This window comes from Phytophthora infestans, genomic scaffold (genome assembly GCF_000142945.1).
Source record: "Phytophthora infestans T30-4 supercont1.8 genomic scaffold, whole genome shotgun sequence".
NCBI lineage: Eukaryota > Oomycota > Peronosporomycetes > Peronosporales > Peronosporaceae > Phytophthora > Phytophthora infestans.
In genome coordinates, this window is record NW_003303751.1 from 2,183,421 (window position 1) to 2,206,248 (window position 22,828).

The window sequence follows — 22,828 nt, forward strand, 5'->3', positions numbered from 1 at the left end:
ATATCTATTCGAATTAAAGCCTTTCGTTCTTCCGAATCAGTTTGTCTTCTAGAGCATAGTTATACTGGGTAGCAAAGACTTTCCAGACCTTGAGACCCTTTTCGAAGCGGGGCATGTCAGACGACGACATTGCTCCACTCGAAACGGCTTCGCGGTGCGTCAGGATTACCGTCGTCGGCCTAAGTGGCGAAGGTTTGCCGCGCATCAAAACTCTGCGATTTGTCTCGATGAATGATAACAGATCACTTCTCGGTTCAATGAGCGATCGCGTTATGACACGACTCGGTCTTTCTCGACGCTTTTTCGCGTCACAATCCGCATGACGATACGGAACTCAACATAATCCAAAACAAATGGGAATTCCATACTGATCGTGCAAGTATTATCGTCGATAATATGCTGTGACTCAAACAAACGTGGTCAGTAACAGTAACTGACCACGTTTGTTTGAGTCACAGCATATTATCTGGAAACTGTTTCCCAACAAACATCTACGATACAAAACTTAGCATACGTTCAAGAAAAGCAGACGGGGATCTTGGGTGCCTGTTGCATCAGGAGTCCAAATCGCCTTTTCTATCCGATGGAGGTCAAAAGGCATTGCGTAACTGTCCCGGAAATCTACCAGCTTCCCTCGTGCTCCTATATTCATCGAGTTGTTAGGTAGACCAGTACAGGGCAGTTGATCCATACCCACTTGTTTGAAAAAGGTGTCCAAATCTCCGTATAGCTCGTCAATCCCAGCCTTGAGTTGATCGAACACGGCCTCATTGTTCAATGGTGGACTTGGAGTCGTTGAATGCAGTTGGAACTGCCTCGCATCAGGCGACACCAGAACAGCTCTAAGCTTTCGTTTGAGTGCACGATCCAAAGATCTGGCTTGTTGTATGTGATGCTTCAGAGATGTACGCAGCTTGGCATTCTCCTGCTCGCTGACCTGGCGAAGCGTGGCTTATTGATCCGCAGCGCTTCCCATACCAGCGCATGCGGATTGGTACGTGCTGTTGTTCTGAGCTTCTCTGGAGGCTGAAATCTCGAATATACTCCTGCTGCATGTCTTAGGTGATCGAGAGCTGTTTCACTTTGTCTCGAAGGTTTGAAATCTTCTCCTTTCGACGCTGGCGCCACGACATTTTCTTGATATTAATACCAGGGTTTCCTATCGAGCAGTAACTATCTACAGAGCTACCCGACAGTATCGTCGTGCTGCCACAGCTCGAGGGCTTCGAGAGCGCGGGAAGTGGCTCGATTCCGTTCACCAAATCGCAGTCAGCTAGAAATGCGAGCACTGAGGCCTCGTCAAGCAGGAGCTCGGTGTCGTCGTACACCGAGGACGGCATACCCGAATGCAGTTTTGCCAGTCGTATTGAGATTTAAAGAATGAGGTATACAGTACATGTAGACCTGACGACATGCCATACACAGCGTGGCGAACAAACCGACTGGAGGTTTGTAATCTCACGTGCAGAAGATCCCATGATGACGATAGTGGTGTCCGGTCCAGTGTCTTTCAATTCCGCCTTTGGGTCCATAATTTAGCTACCGGTACGTGGTTTAGATTTGCACATAAGAACCTCTAAAAAAATACAAGTTCAAATAATTTGAATGGCCGAAAAAACGTTCATGCGGAGCAGTGTTGTAGATCTTTTGTCAAGTAGTTTTAGATGCGACAGCAAACCAAAGTTAAGGTGATTTCTTTTTAGCAGAAACACTTGGTATCGAAACACCGTAGAAGGTGACATTAAAGTTTCGCGTAGCCTGCTGTGCGTGTCCCTAAGCAGCTTTTTGCGAATGATTTGATCTGAATCAGATCATCTGAGTGAGGAGCTCTTTTCTATTATCTTTTTTAAACTTCCTGGATATACTTCCAGCTGCACTTTCTAACTTCGATCTTTAGTAGTTTGGAACGTTCTGTGATAACTACGAGCTCTGCAAGAATCTCATTAGCTTTTGTGCCTCCAAGTTTTAATCTTTTCATGTGCGCCGTTAAGAGGACTTTGTCATTAACTATCTTTTCTTTTTCTATAGAAGCCTTATCTGCATTGAGACGAGAGACCATGTGACTGTAAGCTAGATAAATTTATAAAGTTAAAACCGGCCGCCTCACATAAGTACGGTAATATATAAGCATTATTCAGGCGGCCAATTTGATGGAAAGAGATCACTTGAAGCATACGAATGCCCAGTTAGCTAAACGTCCCAAACAAATGCATAAATGTGTGATGGAAAAGCCGCGCAGTACATGTTCAAACGTATTATCTAGATATCAGGGAAACGGTGGTCTTTCGTCGTTCAGAGGCAATCCTGGCACGCGCAGTATGTAGCTTTTCTGGGATTAGAGCTCACGCAGTTTTGCATGCTATAGCTCTAACCACATCTTCGATGTTTCCCTTTCCAGTCTTGATAAACTTCTTGCACGGAGCTGAATCCATATGACGCCAAAATCCACATTCTCCCAACTTCGCTTTCAGCTCAACGTAACGCTGGTACGACTGCCTCAGTACATCCTTGTCGTACTCCCTGAACCGTATGCTAGACAAATAGTCTGCAAACGCTGGCGATAGAGCCTCAACGAAATATCGCCTATTTTCGGTTTGCAACCGCGTAGCAAGAGCCTTCTTTTTCTTTACGTCTTTCTTAAATAGGATTCTTAGCCACGCCAGCTTCGAGCCACACTTGTCAAGCATGTACTGCTCCAGCGTACTCCAGTGACATCTCTCACGACCGAGAAAGTCCACATCTGGCATAATACCCAGCCTAGCCTTAAATTCGCGCCCTACTGCGCCACGATAATCCTTATCCGTCATGCCGTATCTTAGCTTCGCCTCCTTTATGACAGTTGACCCCGTTTTTGGTTTGCACCGCAGGCAACAAGCTCTAGCTCTGATGGTAGGGTTATCGTTCTCGCATTTGCAGCAGTATCTCGCCAAGTCTGGCTCACACTGCTGGTAATGATCGCCAGTAATCATCTGCATCTTGGTGAGTGTCTGGTTGCTCAGAAATGAAAGAATCACTTCATAGACGGATTCATTGATGATACAAAACTTGTACGAGCGTGTCTTCCTGGCTTCAGCTCTGTCATGCGCTAGTTTCTTAGCACATTTCTTCTGGTGGCGAGGGATCCCTCGAGTAGTGAACCCTTTGGTGCAATAGACACAAACGGAAGTCAATTTTGCGGCCTTTGCTTGTGGTACATCGCTCTGATCGATGCTGTGCTTCGCCATGACTTCGGCGATCGGAGTTTTCTTATTTGAATGACAATACTACAAAATCACTAGCTGTCAAGCAAAAAGATTAAAACAATTTGTCGAAAATAGCTACTTCGTGAAAATAAGTCTAATCAAGCATTTGAGGTTTTTCTTAAATTTAGGAATAAAATCTCAAAACCCTAAGAATCCGAATAAAACCTCGCTGTAATAGGCAAGTCGAACACGGCTTATTAGTAGTTGAGAGCCGGAAACTACATGTATTGGCCTCAGAGTTACCGCAAAGCGGTACACTTCGCACTGTAAACTGCGAAGTACTACGTAGTACACGCAACCTGATCTCACGAATGGTGACCAATACTCGTCCATCGGTTCCTGTGTCAGTTTGAAACTCGCCAAGATCTACCCAGAATCGCTGTCACACGTCCTTCATGCAATCGGAAAACGAAGAGCTCGCGTTAGCGGAGACTTCGGTGTTGGCGTTCCTAGCCGAATACGAACAGACAGAAAGAGGTACGTCATCCCTGCGATATCAACTGTCCCACCATTGCAGCGTTCCAACTCTCTTAACTCATCCAAGCAACTCGAAGTTCGCAAGAAACAGGCGTGGAGTCAGCGACAGAAAGAAGAAGTCAATCGTATGCGCAAGGTCATCAACCGCTTATCCGTCCGACTTCATGAGCTCAAAAATGCAGCAAAAGTGCAGCGAGCAGGCTCCCAAATCAACGCGTTAACCGTGAAGCGTCAGTTAGTGAAAACAAGTGGGATGTTAATGTGGAAACGAATTGCTGAGCGTCAATATCTGCTCCGACGAGATAGCGAGATTGAGAATATAAAGTTACGCAACGCCGTGAGGTCTCAATTCCGCCAGGCTAAGTCATTCCAGCGCATGTTCAAGAAGAGGATACCTGAAGACGCGGTTGCGTCACTATCGAACTTAATTAGCGCCACGACCAGACTTGAGCCAGATCTTCTTTACGAAGCCCAGTATACATCAAGTTGACTTAGAGTATTCTCCGTACACAGTCCGAAATTCTACGTCTTTAGTGGAAGTGGAGCGAACTTCTGTCGACTATGCCGACGTAGACACTTGGTACCGCAGTAGATGAAGGTAAACTTGGTGAAATATTCCCCTTCGATAGGTTCAAAGTAGTTTGCACAGATTGAGCACTGCAGGTAGTTTTTCGGAATGGGTGGAGCTTCGGGAGGTTCGTACCAAGCCAACAAATCGACGACGTTCGAGCGCACGATCTGTTCCCATTGCGCTTCCGAGACTCCTCGACGCAGAAAACGAGGCTTGAAATGGTCGAACAGATACGTGTAGCCTCCACCTCCATAGCGACGGTATTGAATCCGTTGATGCACGTTCGTAGACAGTAGAAGTTGGGAACAATACTTCGGATTGGCCTTCACCAGATTTGCAATCCACTTAGCAAGGTGACTGTCGGAACGAGGCTCTTGGTCTTCATTCGACGCTGAGAGACAGATGTCGGTCATCACCACATCGCTAACAGCTAGCAGACCGATCGAGCTGAATAGTATCGACACGCCCAAGTCTACGAGTTCCAGTAGAAACGCGTACTGAGCCCCTTCTTGACACCAACGTTCCGCATGACACACCACAAGTTTTTTCCTCTCAGCCCCGGCATCCAATAGAGCACGAATCCAAACTCGAATCTTCTCGTTCGAGTCAGAATGTGCATTGTTCGAGAATGATAAATACAGTGGCGCATGCGTTCTCACTTGAGCCTGTAAAGGAATAAAAAAACGTTAGTTACATTCAAGTTTTTTACTAAAATATGTGATTTTAACTTACAAGTGCTAGACCCTGCACAAGGACTTGTTCCTTCGTATTGAGCTCTCCACTGGTCGCACTTATCAGCTGGTAGATGGCTCCAGGGAACGCCACACCGTTTCCACTCTCCACTCCGAACATCAGCTCTGCTTCCAGCGTTTTAGCAATACGTTCACTCTGCTCAATAGTCGACAATCCGACGGTAAATTTTTCGTTTATCTTCTCGATCTCGAACGTCGTGACGGTCAGTACATGTAGATTTTTCAGTCTCTCGGCCAATTGCAGTCGTTCCTTCATACAAACATCGCGTCCCTCACCTGGGAGCGTCACATCCACTATCAATGGCTTCAATTTGTTGCGTTTCAGTTGTTGCAGCCTCTCTAACTCGCGAAAAGCTTCGTCTTCCTTCTGCATCAGAAGGTTACGACCTCCGTGGGCAAAAGGATCGTGACGATAGTCGATCAGGTCTTCGAAGCGGATTTCTAGGTCTACATTAGAGGAATTGGTTGCTATAATAGCGCCGATATTGTGCAACACGTGCTCGTGGGGTAGCGAGAGCCCCACGTCCTCGGGCGCGATGAGCTCTCGGATGCCGCGGATCATTTGGACCAGGAGATTCGGAAGGTGTTAAGTACGCCTTAAGTTCGGTTTTTGCCAAAGCTATTTGTGGCGCCAAATTGCTAAAAGTTGCTTCAACTGATCATTTACCAAGTTGGGGACGAGTGTATTCGCCATGAACAACCTGTTTAACCGCAACAAGACCTTCCGACCGCAAAAGAGCCACAGCCACGGCACCAAGCGCTACGACCTGCACAAACATGCACAAGCCACGCTGGGAAAGTAGGTCGACCATCACTCTTGCTTGAAGTTGCAACCTCAAATAACGTTTTGTTTTTTTACTGACGTTTTATTGACAGTGGTGATATGAGGAATGCTGTTGCGCTGCCTGAAGGAGAAGACTTGAACGAGTGGCTCGCTGTCCACAGTATGCTCGCCTGGTGTTTGCCTTCCTTGATAGAACTCTTTACCAATAGTATTGTATCTTTGACCAGCGGTGGACTTCTTCAACGAGATCAGCATTGTGTACGGCACAATCCTCGAGTTTTGCACGTGTGAGTCTTGCCCCGAGATGCGTGCTGGCCCCAAATTTGAGTATCTGTGGAAGGATAACAAGGAGTACAAAACCCCCGCCAAACTCGCGGCACCCGAGTACATCGACATGCTCATGACGTGGGTGGAAGAATTGCTGAGTGACGAGACGCTCTTCCCAACCCGTGAAGGAGTTCCCTACAGTCGTGGCTTCCAGTCCGTGGTGAAAAACATCTTCCGTCGTCTCTTCCGAGTCTACGCACACGTGTACTACTCGCACTTTGACAAGATCGTAAGTATCGGCGCTGAAGCGCACCTCAACTCGTGTTTTAAACACTTCATGGCCTTCGTCACGCAGTTCGACCTCGTCGACAAACGCGAACAAGAGCCACTCAACGACTTGATCAAGAAACTCCTCAACTAGCGAGAAAGTAGCCATTTTAGCTACCAGCAAACTCAACAGACTGAATGCAACTACTACTTTTTTCCCCCTAAACATAAATAACGCCTCCCTAAAGGCTCAGTAGATCCACTGGCTCTGTGTGTTTATTCTGCTCCTTGGGCACAATTCCCGTGTGTGTCGCAGGGTTAAATGGGTCAAACCCTTCGTACCCATTTTTCGGTTTCAAAGGCGAAGAGTGCACTACACCCACATCAGAGAAGTCAATGAGGTTGGCTTCCTGTGTTTCCAGTGCTTCCGGGACTTCCTGCACCGGTTGCAACGGCTGTTTCATGGCTACCAACGGAAGAGCATGTTCGTGTTCACTCTCAGGCTCTTCCGGAATCGTTTCTTTGACCGACACAGCGTGCATGTCATGGATCAAGTCGTCGAGTCCTTGAGATCCAGGAGAAACCTGTTGAAACTCTTGAGGGGGTCGAGTAACACGCGCAGCCTCGCGATCAACAACAGGTTTCTCCCATTGGGTGTTTCCTGTCTGTTCGTGACGGAAGTAGACGGCGCTACGAGAGCGCGAGTACACGGGATACCACCCAGACTCGAGCACAAAGTTGGTCTGGCTGATCTCGCTCCACGCACTCCCGTCAATAAAGAGATCGTACGTCTTCTCTTCGTCCACCAGCGTCACCACAAGGTCCACTTCATGTTGATCTTCCAGATCGTACTCAAATTCCCACATATCCGCGTGGATATCGTCAAAGCTCACACGCTTAAGTTCGCGGCAGTCCAGAACGACCACAAACTCGCCTTTTTCCAGATCTCGGAGCTCCAATTTGTGGACACTGCCACTTACACCAAAGGCAAATGTCCATGTTAGTAACGTCCCAGGTGGACGATCGTCTCCATCACTTAACAGGTCGCCACGAGTGTCCTCCACGCGACGCACATACATGTTGCTGCTCCAGACGGACCCTGTATGGTGGCGATGAGCGATTGGTAGAAATCTTTCCGACAGCTGCTCCCATTGGACGCCTTCGGCTAGGAGATCGTAGACTGTCTCAAGCTTCCCTTGGCCCACTACAGCCGACTTGGCGTCTCTGATAATCACGCGGAAAGGTGTGAGCGTGTCGCTCCCAACGTGGAAGTCGTAGTGCCAGTTGGTCGCGTATTGGTCGCAGCTGTAGAGGCGGCGGCCGTCAAGTTTCAGACGCTTCTTGGACGAGATGCGGCTGTGCTCCAGCATCACTGTGTGGACCTGTTCCGACCCGGCAAGTACGAAGCGCCACGTCACGCGCTTCTTCGACATGGGCACACGCGCTCCGATGTTCTCCACTTCTTTGGACACACGCAGGACGGAGCTACTGGCGCTGCCCCCGCCGCTGGCAGAGGATGCTGTCGAGTCCATACTACCACGAGCTCGACGAGGCTTGGCTAAGTGGTCGCTGCCGCTGCGGCTACGCGTCCGGAGGGTTGGCGAAGAGAGCGTCATGAGAGTTAAAGGCTGGTCGAGAACGCCAATGCGGAATCTGGAAGACTGATTCCTGGAAAATGACCAATGATGGGCGCTTGAATGACAGTTTTAACGAATGATATAGGGGAGGGATAGGGGAGATTGGGTCGGAATGCTAGATGGGTACATTCTCTATTTGATGACCAAGTTGAAGATGGCGACAATCACATGATCGAGTTGTAGTGTCCAATGTTCGATGGATTTCCTATCGCTTAGGGATGGACCTCCACGTTGGTGGAGTAGACTTCGCTCTGTTCTCTTCCGCGCACGACGTTATTCATCCAGTCGGTCAGCTCTTCCGCCAAGAAAGTAGCTTTGGTCTTCTGAACATTGTGTCCGCCTTTTTCGAAGGCTAGTCGAGGGCCTGGATGGCAAACTGCACTTACATCCATGAAGATCTCTTCCTCAATCAGAGCGTCGTCTTTAGCCCAGGCCAAGAAACTCGGCAGTGATCGATTCTTCTCTAAGTGTTTGGCGAACAACGGGAAGTCGGCAGTGGCACACCGCACGATGCCTGCCGTGAAGTAGTCAGGCAGTTTGCTGTCTGGGAACTTAAACGACCGGATGTAGAGCTGTCGGACGAGCCACTTCGATGTACTCTCGACCACAGGTACACCAGACCGAAGCATCTTCCACAGGAAATCGTTTAGACGGGGACTTAAAGCTTGATGCGGCCGATGCCCCGCTCCAGCGAGGAGAACCAGTCCTTTGACGTTAATTCCTTGCTCATCCGCGTTAATTCCAGTAAAATGGACAGCTGCATGGCCCCCGAACGAGTGGCCTAGCACGAACACGTTGTCCGAGTCTTTTAACACGCCCTGCATAGCCTTGTATGTGAGCTGTACAGACGGGAAGGCACTGATGTGATCGTAGTAGTTGCTCGTGTCTAGAATCGTCGAGCCTGCAAAGCCAGGCAAATTGACGCCAACCACTCGAACGCCACGCTCTTTTAGTAACGGAATGAGGTGGCGGAAGTCTCTATACGTCCCTGGGGCGCCGTGTATCAACACCAGCGTCGGTGTCGCAGCACTCAAATCCTCTGGTTTGACGTCGATGTATTCGATCTTGCACTTATTGTCTACACCGATGAACGAGGGCTCTGGAAGCGGTGGTAGTGAAGGACGTAGTTTAGCTGTCGAGAATGACAGAGCCCCCAGGCTTGGCGGGACAGACAAGAATGGACCAGAAACTCGCTGTTTTGCAACACTCCTGACAGGACGAGAAGCTCTGAGCACTGCTTTCATACTGCCTTGGCCACTTTACGAGTGATACCGTGCACATGTTTACGAGGGTCGTTTCATAAACAGAAGTGTTTAGTCGACATCACCTCGGACTCACCAAGTGCAGCAGATGCTACGCGTGCTTCATGCGCGGTTGCTGTCGTGTGTGAGGTCCTATAGCCGCTGGAATGTTCTTCCTCAAGTGGAGATGGCGTCACGTGAAGCACGAGCTCCACCGCCACCGCTCCCCTCTCCAAAATATCTTGAAATTCGACGTCGCTGTACAATTGAGTACGTCGACATTCCACCACTGAACGAAGCTGTAGGAAGCCACTCTGAGGATCCTGTTACACTTGTGCTGGTGCACGGTGCGCCGGGAAGCTACAGCGACTTCCGCCATCTGATTCCAAAGCTGAATCGGCCATATATGCGGATCCTCGGCCTCAATTTGCCCGGTTACGCCGGATCCAGGGTGTCCGAAGAGCATTATCTCGACAGCATCAGCGCATTACCCACCGCTGACTTGGCACTAGAAGCTGTCCAGAAGCTGTGTGACAGTGGCAACGTATTCCTAGTCGGCCATTCGTTCGGAGCTCACACAGTGATCAACATGGCAGCGTTAGAGACGCACGAGAAGTTCAGAGTTCGAGGCATGGCGTTGCTGGCACCGGCTGGCTGTCGGCCTCATAAAGTGCTACGACCTCGCGAGAGTGCTATGGTGGTGAGCTTGCTACGTAGAGACAACGCAGTGCTCTCTACACTAACGTCGCACTTGATTAAGGCGATCTACACGAGGCTGCTCAAGTTTCCAAGTGATCATCCGCCAGGACACTACATCGCAGGCCTTGTTCGCGCAGGCACGACCGACTTTAATGTGATCCGAGAGCAAGTGGATATGCTACGAAAGAGGAAGATGCCGTCCCTTGTTGCGTGGTCACAGAACGACGAGTTCATGGAGGAGGAGATCCCCGTTGAACTTGCTCGATTATGTCACCCTGGTCCACGTTTGAAGTTCGCAAGGGGAGGACATAACGTGCAAAAGACTCGGGCAGATCAAATTGCTGACGCATTAAGTAGATGGATAGAAGAAGTGTTAGATAAAGAGGGTCGTGTTAATTAGGAAAGGATCCAACTACTATAGTGCTGCCTATAATCATTTGCTCGATTACCATGTTCTTCTTGTCTTGTAAACGTTTTTTGTTCTAGATGCAAGTGGGACCATCAAGGGAATATCCGCATGCGTAAGCAGTCTCACAATTTATTTCTCCGTTCGAAGCGCATTCTAACACACAGTCAAGATGGCGCTATGGAATCGAGTGACTTCGGCTAGTAGCCGTGTGTTGTCACTTTCTGTGGACTGCGTGGGATACGCTGGTCGTCAATGCTACTCGGTGGTCTCTTCTGTTCCAAGTTTTCTACCTCAACGAACGACTTTGATCGCCCGAGAGTATCGAGCTCCACCTCCACCACTTCCAGAACCAAAGTACTTGGAGATAAAAGGCTGTTGTAAGCTCGAATACGTCGAGATTCGACCTTATGCGGCAAAGATTGCGACGGTCATTCTGGTTCATGGTGCCCCTGGAAGCTACCGAGACTTCCGCTACCTCATCCCGCTTCTTGCCGAGCATCCTGGTCTTCGTATCATCGGGATCAACCTCCCAGGTTGTGGCGACTCGGTGGTCGAGAAGGTAGAATTTTAACGGGGTCGTATACAGGTCAGGCCTGATTATTGGGTCAGGTTCCATTTCCAACAGGATCCTCCTACATAAGAAGAAGAATCGAGCAGTGAAGAAGATGACGAGGCTGTAGATGTCGACAGTGATGATGACAACGAGGGCGTCTCTGGTACTAGCAGCGAAGAGGACGCTGCTGCTACGAATTTGGGCGCAGATGTGATCAGCAATGACAGTGATGCCGATGAAGGCGACACTGAAGCCGACCAACCTCGTGCCGCGCAGACCATCGTGGTCTAAGCATTTTAACCCAACTGCTTAGCTTCATATCTTTCACTTCAATATGTAGCTTAGCAATTGGTCCTGTGTTTGGTAGGGCCGTCAGGAAACCCGCCTGACCCAATTATCAGGCCCTACCCGTAAACGACCCCAAAAATAGCTAACCGTCGAGAAAGCTCGTTACATCGAGACTGTCGACGCTCTCCGAACGTCAGAAGTGGTACTGGATGGAGTTCGACAGCTCTGTGGCACGAAGGAAGATCACGACGATGTCTTCTTGGTAGGACATTCATTCGGAGCTCATGCTGTACTGAATATGGCAGCATTGAACGCAACGGAGACGCAGAGTGTTGCAATTCGAGGCATGGCCTTGTTGGCTCCTGCTGGTTGTGTACCGCACAAAAGTCTGAAGCTCGGGGCCACTGCGTTGATGGTGAAGATGTTCAAGTCCGAGAACTCATGGGCTGTAAGTGCAGCCACGTACATTACCAAGTTCGTATACACTAAGCTGTTGCGTTTCCCAAGTAACTCGCCATCAGAGTTGTTCGTCTCGGCAGTGATCCGAACGGGCACTACGGACTTTGACTTGATTCGAGACCAAGCTAAGTTGTTGGGTAGTTTTCGAACTCCCACTCTCATCGCGTGGGCTAAGAACGACGAACATATACAGCCAGAGATCCCACAAGAACTCGCAACGTTATGTCCGGATGGCCCCCACCTCGAATTTTCAGGTGGAGGGCACAATCTTCAAAAGACACGCGCGGATGAAATTTCGAAGGCAATCATCAAGTGGGTCAACGAAGTCGTAGCTAAAGACAAACTTGACGAGGAATTAGTCTCAACTGCAGCGTAAGTGTCAGGACAGAGGGTTTAAATATAACCTATTGACCTTTGATTTATTCTTGGTAATTCTTGAATTGGACGAAGTTTGACATGGGTCTGGTATGAGTTAGCAACATTCTAAAGTATGCCAGCCACGGGTTACTTGGGTATCTTGCCTTGTTGTAGATCTCCTCGTGTTGTGCATGAGCCTCAATCCCCGCCGCCGCCACTTCCTGACCCAAAGTATCTCCAAATTGACAATATCTGTAAGATCGAGTACGTTGACGTTGAGCCTCAACAATCCGTCTCAGCAACAGTTGTGTGTGTTCATGGCGCTCCTGGAAGTTTCCGAGACTATCGCTATCTCATACCAATGCTTGCGGAACAGCAGCGTGGTATTCGGCTCATCGGTGTCAATCTTCCAGGCTACATGGGCTCGGAGGTGGAAAAGGCGCATTATCTCAAGACAGTCTCAGCTCTACGTGCTGCAGAAGTGGTACTACAGGCGATTCGTCAGCTTTGTGGTACGATAGAAATGGATGGCGGTGATATAGTCCTCGTTGGCCACTCCTTTGGTGCCCACACAGTGATCAACATGGCAGCAATGAACGAGACACTGCGAGTTGCTGGAGATAACGTCAACACGATCAGACTTCGAGGAATTGCAGTTCTGGCACCAGCTGGGTGTGTTCCTCAAAGAATGGTGAAAGAAATCCCGATAAAGATGCTGGTCACACTACTACGATCTCGCAGTACCGTGGTTGTTCGGTTAGCAACACGCTTCGTCAAGTATCTGTACACGGAATTGCTGGGTTTCCCCAGACGAACTCCAGCGACGTCATGTGTATCTGCTGTGATTCGAGCGGGGACTACAAAGTTCCCACTGATCCGAACTCAAGTGAATTTTCTAAAGGAAATGAAAATGCCAGTGTTCGTCGCGTGGGCACTTGACGATGTTCTGGTTGAGCCTGAAATTCCCGAAGAACTCGGCAAACTCTCACACCCTGGCCCGCGTCTTGAGTTCGCTGGAGGTGGACACAATATTCAGAAAACTCGAGTCGAGCAAGTCACAGCTGCAATGAGCTCGTGGATTCAGTCAATCCTGAGTGAATGCAACTCACTTGAGACTGGTATGACTCAGCATTTGCCATAAGACAAAACACCGTACCAATCTAGAGAAATATATTGAAGTTGTTGGTAATGTAGCCATATTGAACTGCGTGAGCACAGCTTACGTGAGTGCATGACGAAATGTGTTTATGAAGAAAACTTAAGACTTTTCATTTGCTGCAAACATTGTTCGCGTGAGCGAGGCGTCGGGGGGCGGAATCTTGTCGAAAACGACGGGAAACGGCAGCAGCAAGACTGGAGGCTCACTCGTGAATTTGCACTCAGCAACACAACTTCTTACTGTCTCCACACAGCTCCTTCTTCCAAGTATTGACGGGGATCATGTTGCTAGCAATTTCTTGAGCTCTGGCACTACGCACTATCAATTAGCAGCATTTCTCGATCCTCAGTTTCGTTCCGAGCAGGAAGAAACTAGTCCCACGAGGAAGTCGCGCAACACCTCCACGACACTAACACTCGTTGGCGTATGTACCACGTTTACTGGCCTCAGTAGTTCGTTTGTACGCACTAATGATGTTCGGCGGCTTCCACGCGCTCAGGAACCGTTCCTGCCACTGCCAAGGTACATCGACATGGAGGACCGCTGCAAGATTGAATACGTCGATATTCCAGCAACAAACGACCACACCGCCAACCAAACGACGATTGTGTTGCTGCACGGAGCTCCTGGAAGTTTTCAAGACTTCCGCTACTTCATTCCGTTGGTGCAGTGTCCAGGCGTTCGAATTATTGGATACGAAGGATCGACCGTGCACAAAGCACACTATCTTGAAAGTATCAGTGCGCTTCCAACAGCACAGCTTACGTTCGACGCGCTTCGGCAACTTACAAGTGTCAACGAGGATGTCTTCCTAGTGGGTCACTCATTCGGGGCACAAACGGCTATCAACATGGCAGCTCTAAATGCAGCTAAAGCCTGCTACATGTATCAACATTCGTGGACTGGCTTTACTAGCCCCGGTTGGCTGCAGCTCTCATCACGTGATGCGACCTCGAGCCAACGCACTCGTGATCAAAATGCTGGGCTCAGGGAGCCCTTTTCTTGCTTCTCTCGCCTCTCAAGCTGTCAAGGCCATCTACACAAAGTTGTTGCGTTTTCCTGCTGACATGCCTGCGGACGTTTTCGTCGCTGCTGTCGTTCGTGCTGGAACTACCGATTTCAATCTGGCACGTGAGCAAGTCGCGTTGCTCAAACGTCTGCAGATAGCTACACTAGTTGCCTGGTCACAGAGCGACGAGTACATCCAGGAATCGATTCCAACGGAACTGGGCCAATTGTGCTACCCTGGCCCACGTCTCGCATTTGCCGGAGGAGGTCACAACATCCAGAAAACGCGCGTTGAACCCGATTGGATCGCTGATACGGTGGCGAATAAGTCTGCTCCATCCGAGACCCAAAACACTTTATATTTGCCTTAAACGAAAAAAAAATACCTTGAGCTCTAAAACTTGATTTTTGTTCCCATAACATGTTATGTAACGTATTATGTTAATGTCTACGCTCGGTTGTGGCATCGCTCTCGAGCAGTTGCAATGAGGTTATCAAGCCCGGGGACTTCTATCCGATTAGCAAATGCGTAGGCTGATAATTGCAGTGCAGCAGTGAGCGCTTCGGCGTCATTGAAAGGCTTGGCGTGCGCCTGGTCGTCTTCTCCTTCTGCTGCAGCACGCTCCTCACTTTTAGGTTTAGCACGTCGAGAGCGAGGAGCGGGGGGTAATTCTTCCGAGAATGGAACCCACTCCGGCACATTCTCCTCCGCGTTGATATACTGCAGCCCAGTAATAGGTTCATCCAGTCCTAGTAGAGCTACTAGCCCGTCCAATCTTGACGTATCTAGTGGGATTTTAGGCATATTTAGTTGCTGTAACTCGAGTACCATGTCCCCCGAGATGATCCCAGTATGAACCCAACAATTACGAATCAGGTGCGGCGTCATACATTGCCACGACTGTACAATATGCTGCAGAGCTGTAAGTAGCCCCAATTTGGCTTCCAAGCGACTTGAACCCGCTGCACGGCGTTGGTCCAGCATCCACTGAGCGCCCCGAGTCTTGACGTTTGTCTTAAATTGCTGTATGATTCCAGCTCGCATGGGCTGAAGATATGGCGGAGAATTGGGCGGCAAGAAGCGAACTTTCACGTTGCTGAGCTCGAAATCCGTCGTCTCTGTTCCATGACACGGCGCAGTGTCCACCAGCAGCAACACATGTCGGTTTCCCATTATAGAGCTGAGCGCTTGCAACCAATCAAAAAACATGTATCTTGTCATCCACGCCTGGTCATTTGAGTACAGTCGAGCTGGGATTTGAGTACTGTTTAGTTCATTTTGGTCACTGTGGATCACCACGGGCTCGAGTTTCTCGCTGCCGTCCATGTTGCAGCAGAGCGCAATACTCAGCAATTTTGGTCTTTTGGTCTCGCCAGATTGAAGTCGTTTTGGTACCATCTGATAAAATAGTCCTGTTTCGTCCAAATTGAACACATCTCGGGGTTCATACTCGTCGATACATTTACGAAGACTTTTGAGTGCCGAGAAGGCGTGGCGCTGCTTGAAGCGGAACACCCACGATTTGGTCACGGATTGCTGGCCTTGGAGCAATTCGTTGGCTTTTGCACACAGAACCAAATCGCTTAATTGGGTCAAATTGGGCGAGTGAAGCACAAATTGATACAATTTTCGCTCCATTTGAGGAAAACGTCCCTCTTGGTTTCTCTTGGCCGAAGGATTGAGACTCGTGTCCTGTGGCGCACGCAAAATGGAGCCTACTGTGGAGCGCCCCAGTAGAACGGAGAAACGTACCTGCGCCCAGCGAATAATGTCCTCATTGTGAGCTATAAAACTTACCTGCGTGTCGAGCGCCAGTGCATTGCAGTCTGCCAGTGTCCGGTGCCCCCATCTACGAGCCACCGTCCACTGCCAGTGTCTGCAAAGACACATCCCAAGGACACTCATGCGCCTGGCAGTGCAGCTTGCGGCTGCACTACAACCGGCTACACTGAGTACACATGCGTGCAATGGCGAAGGACTATACCAAGGACTGTATGCACAAGGACATCGTTGGCTGTGCGCTGCCAAGATGGTGTACTCAAACGAGAGTGCATTTATCTAGAGTTTAGTATTGACTTATTTGCTATTTGTATACTAATCTACTTTTGCGGTACAGCGGGTGTTCTGGGCGGAGGCTGCTCAACCACTTTGCGTTTTGACGCCTGCCCGCTCATCAGAGAGCAGCAGAGAAGAGCAGCCTCGCCAGACACCGCAGTCCTTGTCGCGGCCTTTTGCCCGGCACTTACGTGTTTACGTTACCTTCCTGATTAGTTCCCTAAAGTTGACATTTAAGTGTATTTACATTTAAATGGCTCCTACTCTTAAAAGCGATCGACACATGGAGAACAATCCCTCCGTGACGAACCCTACGTCACCACTGGTTATGAGCCCAATCAGGGCGCAGTCTGCGACTGACGTGGCTGCTGGCGTTCCAGACACAAGTTCTGGAATTTCGACCAATCAAGATCAAGCTTCAACCCCATTGGCAGGAAATTCAAGCTTGAACAATGACGCAACACTGTCGCACAGTGATGCAGAACGACTAATTCGTTCATTGGCTGGAATCCCGGGTGGCCGCCCGTTATTCCAAATGTTACTCGAAAGTATGCATAAACTTTCGTCGACGAACACGGAAGAATCCGTGCCAGTTGACAATCCTCCCCAGTCGCCGCTAAACCAACAAAACGGCGACCGAGACCCTGACGATCCGTGGCGCCCTCTAGACAACATGAACCCTACTGGCCGCTACAACGACGGCGAGCTGGCTGAGTACACCAAGGTCCTTATCAACTCGCCTCCGATCAAGCTGCCCAAGCTACATCTGAAAGGCGACTACAAGGCCTGGAAGAGCGAGGTGCCGTTGCACTTCGAGCCGAAGATGCTGGGAGACATCACCTATGGCCCTGAGCGTTACGATGCAGTAGAAGGCATGCGTCGTGACAAATATCGCGTGTGGTATAAGTCGCGCAAGAACAAGGCATTCTCAGCACTCGCGTTGTCGCTGTCTGTTGACCTACGTACGACGTTCAAAATCGACGACATCCACGACAACATGGACGCCGCCGCTATGCTCTACGATGCGATTACGCAGCACTTTGAGGCTGGAGATGGTATTAATCCTGATTACCTACTGCAAGAGCTAGTGACGCGCCGGCTCAAGCCAAACGAGTCAGTATCGCAGTATGTTGACGACATTGCAAAGAAGGTGACACTTCTACATCAAGCTAATGGTGAGTTTGCTGAGTGGCAACATGCAAGCCTACTACTATCGAACAGCGTGGAAGCGTTTAAAGATCTCGCCCGTGAACACGGCGATTGGCTTAACAACCATGATCGTAAGACACTTACACTTGCTGAAGCTTTACAACGACTACGCGCTGCTGAACACCAGCGTGACCAGCTGCGTGCACAGACCAGACAACCGGTCGCGCATTCAATGCAAATTGCTCATGTCGGAACGGACCAAGGACAAGGTCAAGCCCGAGGACGCAAGCGCAACAAGCAACAGCGCAAGCGATCTAAGGGCGTTGCAGATAAGAAGCAGCGCACAAACTGCGCGAACTGTCAAGGAGAAGGACATTGGTATGCCGAGTGTACGGCTCTCACTGGCCAGCAACTGAAGCCAGAGCTCGCGAGAAAGCTGCAAGAGAGACAACTAAGGGCTCCCGTGTCGCTGGTGAACTCTGTACGTCGTGTGGATGCGGTAGCGTCGGAAGAAGATGGCCAAGGACTGTTTGCTGGCCTATCACTATGCGATGCGAATGCGATTGACCTTACGGATGGTGCTGCCCTATCGTCTACGGCTACGCAATCACCTGCATGGTCACTAACGTCTCCTGCAGAAAGTGAAGAAGGAGGAGAGCGTCGTGTTGTTGAAGGGGTGCGGGCAAGTACGCAACGCACTCAATCGTCGGTTGCGCAAGCAACGCAGCGACTGCAGCTGCAAGTTGGAGTTCCTGTTCAACACATACAAGTTGGAGGACAAGGACTACAACAACGACAATCAACCTCACTGCCTACACTGCAAGCACCAGCTGTAGCTGTGCAAACTGCCATACAATCTGCGATACAACCTGAAGTGCAACCTACTGGACAACCTGCTGTTCAACAGGGTGTACAAGCTACTGTACTGCAAAACATGCAACCTACTGTATCGAGTACTGCGCAGACTCAGTGGGAGGGCAATCGGTCTACAGCTGGATTGGTGCCTACGTGGGAATCAGTCATCTACTACTTGGGGCAAGGACTGTCGAGTAACTCGAAAGGGCCTACACTTGAGCCATGGCGCAATCAAGCTGAACCACAAGGGGGTTCGGCTGTGCCGGGGGATAGCTGTCGAGGTCCTGATGTCGGGTTTAACAGACGCCAAGAATCAGGGATGCGCAATGATTGCAGACCTAACTTGGAGAGTGCGTACGAGAGAGGACTCTGGAGTCAAGATGTTGGACACTTTGACCCTCCTATTCAAGGACGAGGACGAAGTCGTTCACCACCCCGATTCTTCAATCGAGAACGAACTCCACCAAGAGGAAGAGGCCGTTCTCCGTCAATGCGAGGGTGTGAACCAAGAGGAAATCCAGGGCGTTATCGATCTCCACCGCGTCAGCAGCAGTGGCGTAACGAGAGACCGAGTCGCTATGAGCCGCCACCTCAACGTGATGATCGACTGAGTCGCTATGGACCGTCGTCTCCGCAGCAGCAGTGGCGTGACAATCCTTCGAGAGGACGAGGACCTTCACCTCGACGTGACAATTTCCAAGGGCGGAACATGTCTCCGCGTCGATTTGAAGACCATCGTGAGAACAGACCACCCAACTCTCGTCAAGTCAACGCTGTGAACCAGAACCAAGGCAACTGGCCAGCTCGAGGACCGTCTCCTGGACGACGTGGTGTACACACCGAACGCGAAGGTGAACATCATTAGTTTGGGCTACCTACAAACGAAGGGCAACTTCAAGTTGACATGCTCAGAGGACCAACAGACTGCTTGGATCTCCAAGCCAAGCACATCACTCAAGTTCATGATGCGTGACAGTATCTACCGACTACGTGCAGAAAAAGGGACTGGAGTAATGGTGATGGCGGCTCTAAAAGAGGACATGGACAGCAAGAAAGCCATGGAGCTGCTTCACCAACGATTTGGTCATATGAGCATGGAGACGGTGAAAGTGTTGGCAAACAAACTCGATGTTGGAGTTAAGATGAATGCAAAAGGTCTGACTTCCTACGAGTGCGTTGCTTGTGCTGCCAGTAAGGCAAAACGAATGTCTTATAAACGGATTCCATCGCGGAAGTCCGAACCTCTGGAGACTCTCATGATGGACATTTGCTCTGTGAACGAACAGTCTGTGGATGGAGCTACAATGTTTCTCTTTATCATAGATGAGTCTACAAGGTACAAGTGGCCGTTCCTACTCAAGAAGAAGAGTGAAGCAACGTTTCACATCAAGGTCCTACTGAACAGGCTGCGAACTCGTTTTCCTGAGAAGAAGGTGCGACGACTACACTCTGACCAAGGAGGTGAATTTGCAAGCAAGGAACTAAGTGACTACTGCGTCGACCAAGGGATTGAGCAGCAGTTTACGAACGCCTATTCTCCTCAAGAGAACGGCATTGTGGAGCGTGCTAATGGTGTGGTTCTACCAAGAATCAGAGCGATGCTGATGGCTACACACATGCCCAACTCCTTGTGGGGAGAAGCCTTCCTGCATGTGGTGACGACGTTAAACTGGCTACCCACCAAGCCTTTAGGATTGGTGTCCCCGCACCAGAAACTGTACGAATCGGAACCCATGCTGGATGATTTGCGTACTTGGGGCTGTCTGGCACACGTGCGTATTCCCCCTGAGTCAAGACAAGCGAAAGAAAAGCTGGAAGCAAGGGCAAGACTGTGTTTACTACTGGGTTATAGCGAATCGACCCTAGGCTACAAGTTCATTGACCTGGTGACAGCTCAAGTGGTGACAGCTCGTAGTGGGAATGTGAAGTTCCATGAAGAGTTCACAACCGATGGCATCTACATGAAGCATCTATTAGAGAACGCATTCTTTGATGGTGCTCATACTCTACGCGAGACTGTACCTGTGGCGCGCATCAAGACCAACATGGAGACGTACCTTCCAGGTTGGAGTGACGGCATCTCTAGTGCGGAGAAGCCACTTGAGGCGGTACCACTTGCTGACGAACCTGCAGAAACTGAGTTAAGTTCAAGTGGAAGTTTGTCAATCGTTGACGCACCTGTGAGCAAGGACAGTGCGGAGACTGCTGGTGTTGCAGCACCAGCCGTGTTGCAGGATCCTACTGAAGAAACCGAGGAAGGTTTGGAAGTGAGGAAGCGCAAGAGACGCAGAACAAAGAAGAAACCTGCAATGGTGGAGAAGGAGACAAGTGGCTTCGAGATTCAATCTCCATCAAGAGAGCCCTGCCTAAAGCGACCAAGAAGGAAGCAAAAGGCGAACGTTCGATTGTCGGATTACGTGGTAGGCCTAGTGCAGGCTATGACTACGGATGTGCAGATTCCGACGACGTACAAACAAGCACGTGCAAGCAAGTACTGGCAGCAGTGGAGAGCTGCAATGTTGGTGGAACTTCAATCGTTGAAGGGTCACAAGACCTGGAAACTTGTACCCCGCAAAGATGCCAAGAAAGTGAAGGTGATAACGTGTAGGTGGGTCTTTGCTGTGAAGCGAGATGAGCGTGGACGAATCAAACGTCTCAAGGCGCGACTAGTGATCCATGGATTCAAACAACAACTTGGGATTTACTACTCTGAGACCTATGCACCTGTGATCCGGTTCGAAACCATACGTGCGGCTATCTACTACGCTGTACAAAGAGGTTGGGAGGTGTTGCAATTTGACGTGAAGACGGCTTTTCTGTATGGAGACTTGGACGAGACTATCTTCATGGAGCAGCCTCCTGGCTTCCAGGTGGATGGACCTGGGTCCATTTGCAGATTGTTGAAGAGCCTGTACGGACTGAAGCAAGCACCGAACGTTTGGAATCGCACACTTCATACGAAGCTTGTTGCGATGGGGTTTACTAGGACGGACTCTGACTACGGCCTATATGCATTGAGGAAGGATGGTGAAGTCAAGTTGCTATTGACTGTATACGTGGACGATCTACTGCTGATGGGTTCACGTGACCTGTGTGCCACAATCGCTGCCTCACTGCAAGAGACATTCGAGCTCACGACGATGGGCACAGTCAAATATCTCTTAGGCGTCGAGATCCTGATTGACCGGCCGCGCCGGCAAATAGTGTACTGCCAGAAACAGTACGTACTGGAGGTGTTGAAGCGTTTTCATATGGAGAACTGTAATGGCTGCGCTACACCAGAAGCTACGACGCCCTCGAAGACAGACGTGCCTGCTTCGAAGGAGTATCTTCCCTACAGAGAACTGGTGGGTGCTCTCCAGTACCTCGTTAGTGCATCGAGACCTGACATAGCTCATGCTACCCGACACCTGGGCAAGTATCTTGCGAGCTATGATCATATGCATTTCGCACAAGCCAAGAGGGTACTGCGTTACCTGAAGGCTACATGTGACTACGGACTAGTGATGAATGTGAAGCTACAGACTGATGTGCAAGTTAGTGGCTACTCTGATGCTGATTATGCGAACGACCCTGTGGATCGACGGAGTATCAGTGGCTACATCACTATGCTGGACGACAACGTCATCTCCTACGCATCTCGCAAGCAAGAGATCAACGCGCTTAGTACCTGTGAAGCTGAGTACGTAGCAATGGCAGAGGCGACCAAGGACTTGTTGTGGCTTGCTGGCCTATGCAAAGAGTTGAGCTGGAAGCATCCAGTACCTCAACTACTGGGAGACAATCAAGGAGCCATTGCCTTAACTGCGAAACCTGGCAAACATTCGAAATCGAAACATATCGATAACAAGTACCACATGATCAGACGCCATGTGGAGTTGAAGCAACTTACAACCCAACACATCGGAACTGATGATATGGTGGCCGATATAATGACAAAGGCACTTGCAGTGGTGAAGTTCACACACTTTCGCAAGGCTATGAAAGTCTTACCTATTGTGTCGAGCGATGACAACGTATCCGAGGACATGGCTACAACTACGACTACTGCTACTGCGTTGACTACTGCTGTTGATGCGGAGGCTGTACCTGAGCGACATTGATGAAGACGAGGGCGATCGAGTGGGAGTACTGTTACTGAGTGGACTGCTATTGTCTTTGAGCTGCGACTACGCTACTACTAGGACTATGGCGGCAACTAGGATGCGCGTGTGTGATCGCGTCGACTTCCAAGTGCGTCGCCGAGATCAAGTGGGAGTGTGAGCTATAAAACTTACCTGCGTGTCGAGCGCCAGTGCATTGCAGTCTGCCAGTGTCCGGTGCCCCCATCTACGAGCCACCGTCCACTGCCAGTGTCTGCAAAGACACATCCCAAGGACACTCATGCGCCTGGCAGTGCAGCTTGCGGCTGCACTACAACCGGCTACACTGAGTACACATGCGTGCAATGGCGAAGGACTATACCAAGGACTGTATGCACAAGGACATCGTTGGCTGTGCGCTGCCAAGATGGTGTACTCAAACGAGAGTGCATTTATCTAGAGTTTAGTATTGACTTATTTGCTATTTGTATACTAATCTACTTTTGCGGTACAGCG

The 22,828-nt window shown here is 49.9% G+C and overlaps 7 protein-coding genes across 7 annotated transcripts; 4 read left to right on the forward strand and 3 right to left on the reverse strand.

Moving 5' to 3' along the window:
• Positions 1-4,241: 4,241 nt before the first annotated feature.
• On the reverse strand, positions 4,242-5,604 carry PITG_06455 (uncharacterized protein; the record flags this gene model as incomplete). Its single annotated transcript, XM_002998526.1, has 4 exons — positions 4,242-4,601; positions 4,710-4,955; positions 5,023-5,045; positions 5,118-5,604. 4 exons carry the CDS (start codon positions 5,602-5,604, stop codon positions 4,242-4,244), a joined length of 1,116 nt encoding a protein of 371 aa, XP_002998572.1.
• A 130-nt stretch (positions 5,605-5,734) lies between these two features.
• Positions 5,735-6,514, forward strand: PITG_06456 (maintenance of ploidy protein mob1; the record flags this gene model as incomplete). The annotated part of the gene is made up of 3 exons (XM_002998527.1): positions 5,735-5,841; positions 5,919-5,986; positions 6,054-6,514. The coding sequence occupies 3 exons, from the start codon at positions 5,735-5,737 to the stop codon at positions 6,512-6,514; spliced, it is 636 nt and encodes a 211-aa protein (XP_002998573.1).
• An 88-nt stretch (positions 6,515-6,602) lies between these two features.
• On the reverse strand, positions 6,603-8,028 carry PITG_06457 (uncharacterized protein; the record flags this gene model as incomplete). The annotated part of the gene is made up of 1 exon (XM_002998528.1): positions 6,603-8,028. The coding sequence occupies one exon, from the start codon at positions 7,974-7,976 to the stop codon at positions 6,603-6,605; it is 1,374 nt and encodes a 457-aa protein (XP_002998574.1).
• Positions 8,029-8,209: 181 nt separating this feature from the next.
• On the reverse strand, positions 8,210-9,241 carry PITG_06458 (serine protease family S33, putative; the record flags this gene model as incomplete). The annotated part of the gene is made up of 1 exon (XM_002998529.1): positions 8,210-9,241. The coding sequence occupies one exon, from the start codon at positions 9,239-9,241 to the stop codon at positions 8,210-8,212; it is 1,032 nt and encodes a 343-aa protein (XP_002998575.1).
• A 106-nt stretch (positions 9,242-9,347) lies between these two features.
• PITG_06459 (serine protease family S33, putative) lies at positions 9,348-10,337 on the forward strand (the record flags this gene model as incomplete). Its single annotated transcript, XM_002998530.1, has 1 exon — positions 9,348-10,337. One exon carries the CDS (start codon positions 9,348-9,350, stop codon positions 10,335-10,337), a length of 990 nt encoding a protein of 329 aa, XP_002998576.1.
• A 1,148-nt stretch (positions 10,338-11,485) lies between these two features.
• On the forward strand, positions 11,486-12,022 carry PITG_06460 (uncharacterized protein; the record flags this gene model as incomplete). Its single annotated transcript, XM_002998531.1, has 1 exon — positions 11,486-12,022. The coding sequence occupies one exon, from the start codon at positions 11,486-11,488 to the stop codon at positions 12,020-12,022; it is 537 nt and encodes a 178-aa protein (XP_002998577.1).
• A 114-nt stretch (positions 12,023-12,136) lies between these two features.
• On the forward strand, positions 12,137-13,144 carry PITG_06461 (uncharacterized protein; the record flags this gene model as incomplete). Its single annotated transcript, XM_002998532.1, has 1 exon — positions 12,137-13,144. The coding sequence occupies one exon, from the start codon at positions 12,137-12,139 to the stop codon at positions 13,142-13,144; it is 1,008 nt and encodes a 335-aa protein (XP_002998578.1).
• Between the last annotated feature and the right edge of the window lie 9,684 nt (positions 13,145-22,828).